This window comes from Oryzias melastigma, linkage group LG11, assembly GCF_002922805.2.
Source record: "Oryzias melastigma strain HK-1 linkage group LG11, ASM292280v2, whole genome shotgun sequence".
NCBI lineage: Eukaryota > Metazoa > Chordata > Actinopteri > Beloniformes > Adrianichthyidae > Oryzias > Oryzias melastigma.
This window is the reverse complement of record NC_050522.1, coordinates 23875890-23877251: the sequence shown is the minus strand read 5'-3', so window position 1 is coordinate 23877251 and position 1362 is coordinate 23875890. Positions and strand designations below refer to the sequence as shown.

General features: G+C 34.4%; 1 protein-coding gene across 2 annotated transcripts in view; it reads right to left on the bottom strand.

Annotated features, from left to right (window-relative positions):
- The window catches only part of npr1a (natriuretic peptide receptor 1a), a gene marked incomplete in the record, with an annotated part of 58543 nt that overhangs the window by 24674 nt on the left and 32507 nt on the right, over nucleotides 1–1362 (bottom strand). For both annotated transcript variants that reach the window (XM_024298447.2, XM_024298448.2), the window contains 1 exon segment: nucleotides 1021–1156. In XM_024298447.2, coding sequence (XP_024154215.1) covers nucleotides 1021–1156 — 136 coding nt within the window.

Below are 1362 nucleotides of genomic sequence, written 5' to 3'. Positions count from 1 at the left end.
GATTCTATTCGAAAAAATATTTAGTGGTTTTACCTGTAAATCTCTATAAATTCTCATTGTTCTGCAATTTTTTCTCTTATTTTGAAATTCTTTTACTTTATTATTCCTGACTGAGTTTAGAGTACTTTACTCTGATTGAACGTAATGATAAAGTCACTTTTGGAAACATTTTTTGTTTGTTTGTTTTACTATGTAACACAATTTCAACTGTAAATAAAGTTAGGATTCAGATTTAAACTGTTTATTTTTGCGAAGTGGTTTGTTCTCAGTTTTATCAGAAAAAAAAAATAGTGTTTTCTTTTTAAGTGAGAAACTTAATAAAATATTGTACTTCAAAATGCATTTTGGATAGTTTTTGTAGCTTTTGAAGATGTATTGAATGCATATTGTGTGGTTGTGTATGTGGAGTTTTCATAAAAGGAATAAAATAAATCAAATTAATAAAAAAGTTTTTTTGTTTGTGAAAAAAAACCTAAACACAGATTTATTTAGTGGTAAATACTTCAATGTTTTTACTGATTTTCTGTTGTTATTCCAACTCTAACAAGTGTACTCCTGTCAATCACTTCGTTCAAAGTAAAATGTATTTTAATGTCTTTTTTTTATTACACCTTCTCCTTAGACTTAGTATGAAAGGGTTTTCCCACCCATCTCTGTACAAAGAGTTAATGGTCTTTTGTTCATGATTAAACTGGAAAGATGACATTTATGAGGTCATGTTAAGACACTTTATGAACAACTAAATCTATTTCTGTCCTCATATTTCTATGTATTTTCTTGTATAAACAGATCTACAATGGGAGGGTTTGGATGAAGCTGCTTGTTGTTGCTATGGTTACATCTGGATGTGTTTCTGCTATATAAATCATTGCCAGTATTTCCTGCTTGGATTATTTAGATGTTACTTGTGTAATCTTTAAGTGTGGTTTCAATTGCAGGTGGAGATCTGCTTGGTCTGTTTTTTGTGTCACTGGTTCCTCTGAACTTGTGGAAGTGTCGGTCATCCGGACCGGCTCGTACGTGTGAGGCAGGCCGGGTTGTCGTTCTTGAAACCGCATTCTGGGACTTCTAAAGGAGGGGAGCCGCCGGGCCACTGGAAGTCCAGACCTTTCTGCAGGACCAGCTGCTTTATGGAGCTGTTATAAACACACACCACCTGCAAGACCAAAGATGGAGGCTTTTATTTTGAAAAATGTTTGGAATCAACTTCAGCACCAACTCCACCCTCTTAAATCTAAAGTCTTATTGTAAAATCAATTTCAGATTTAACCGATCAATTGATCCATCCATCAACCATCCATCCAACCAACCATCCATCCATCCATCCATCCATCCACCAACCAACCATCCATCCATCCATCA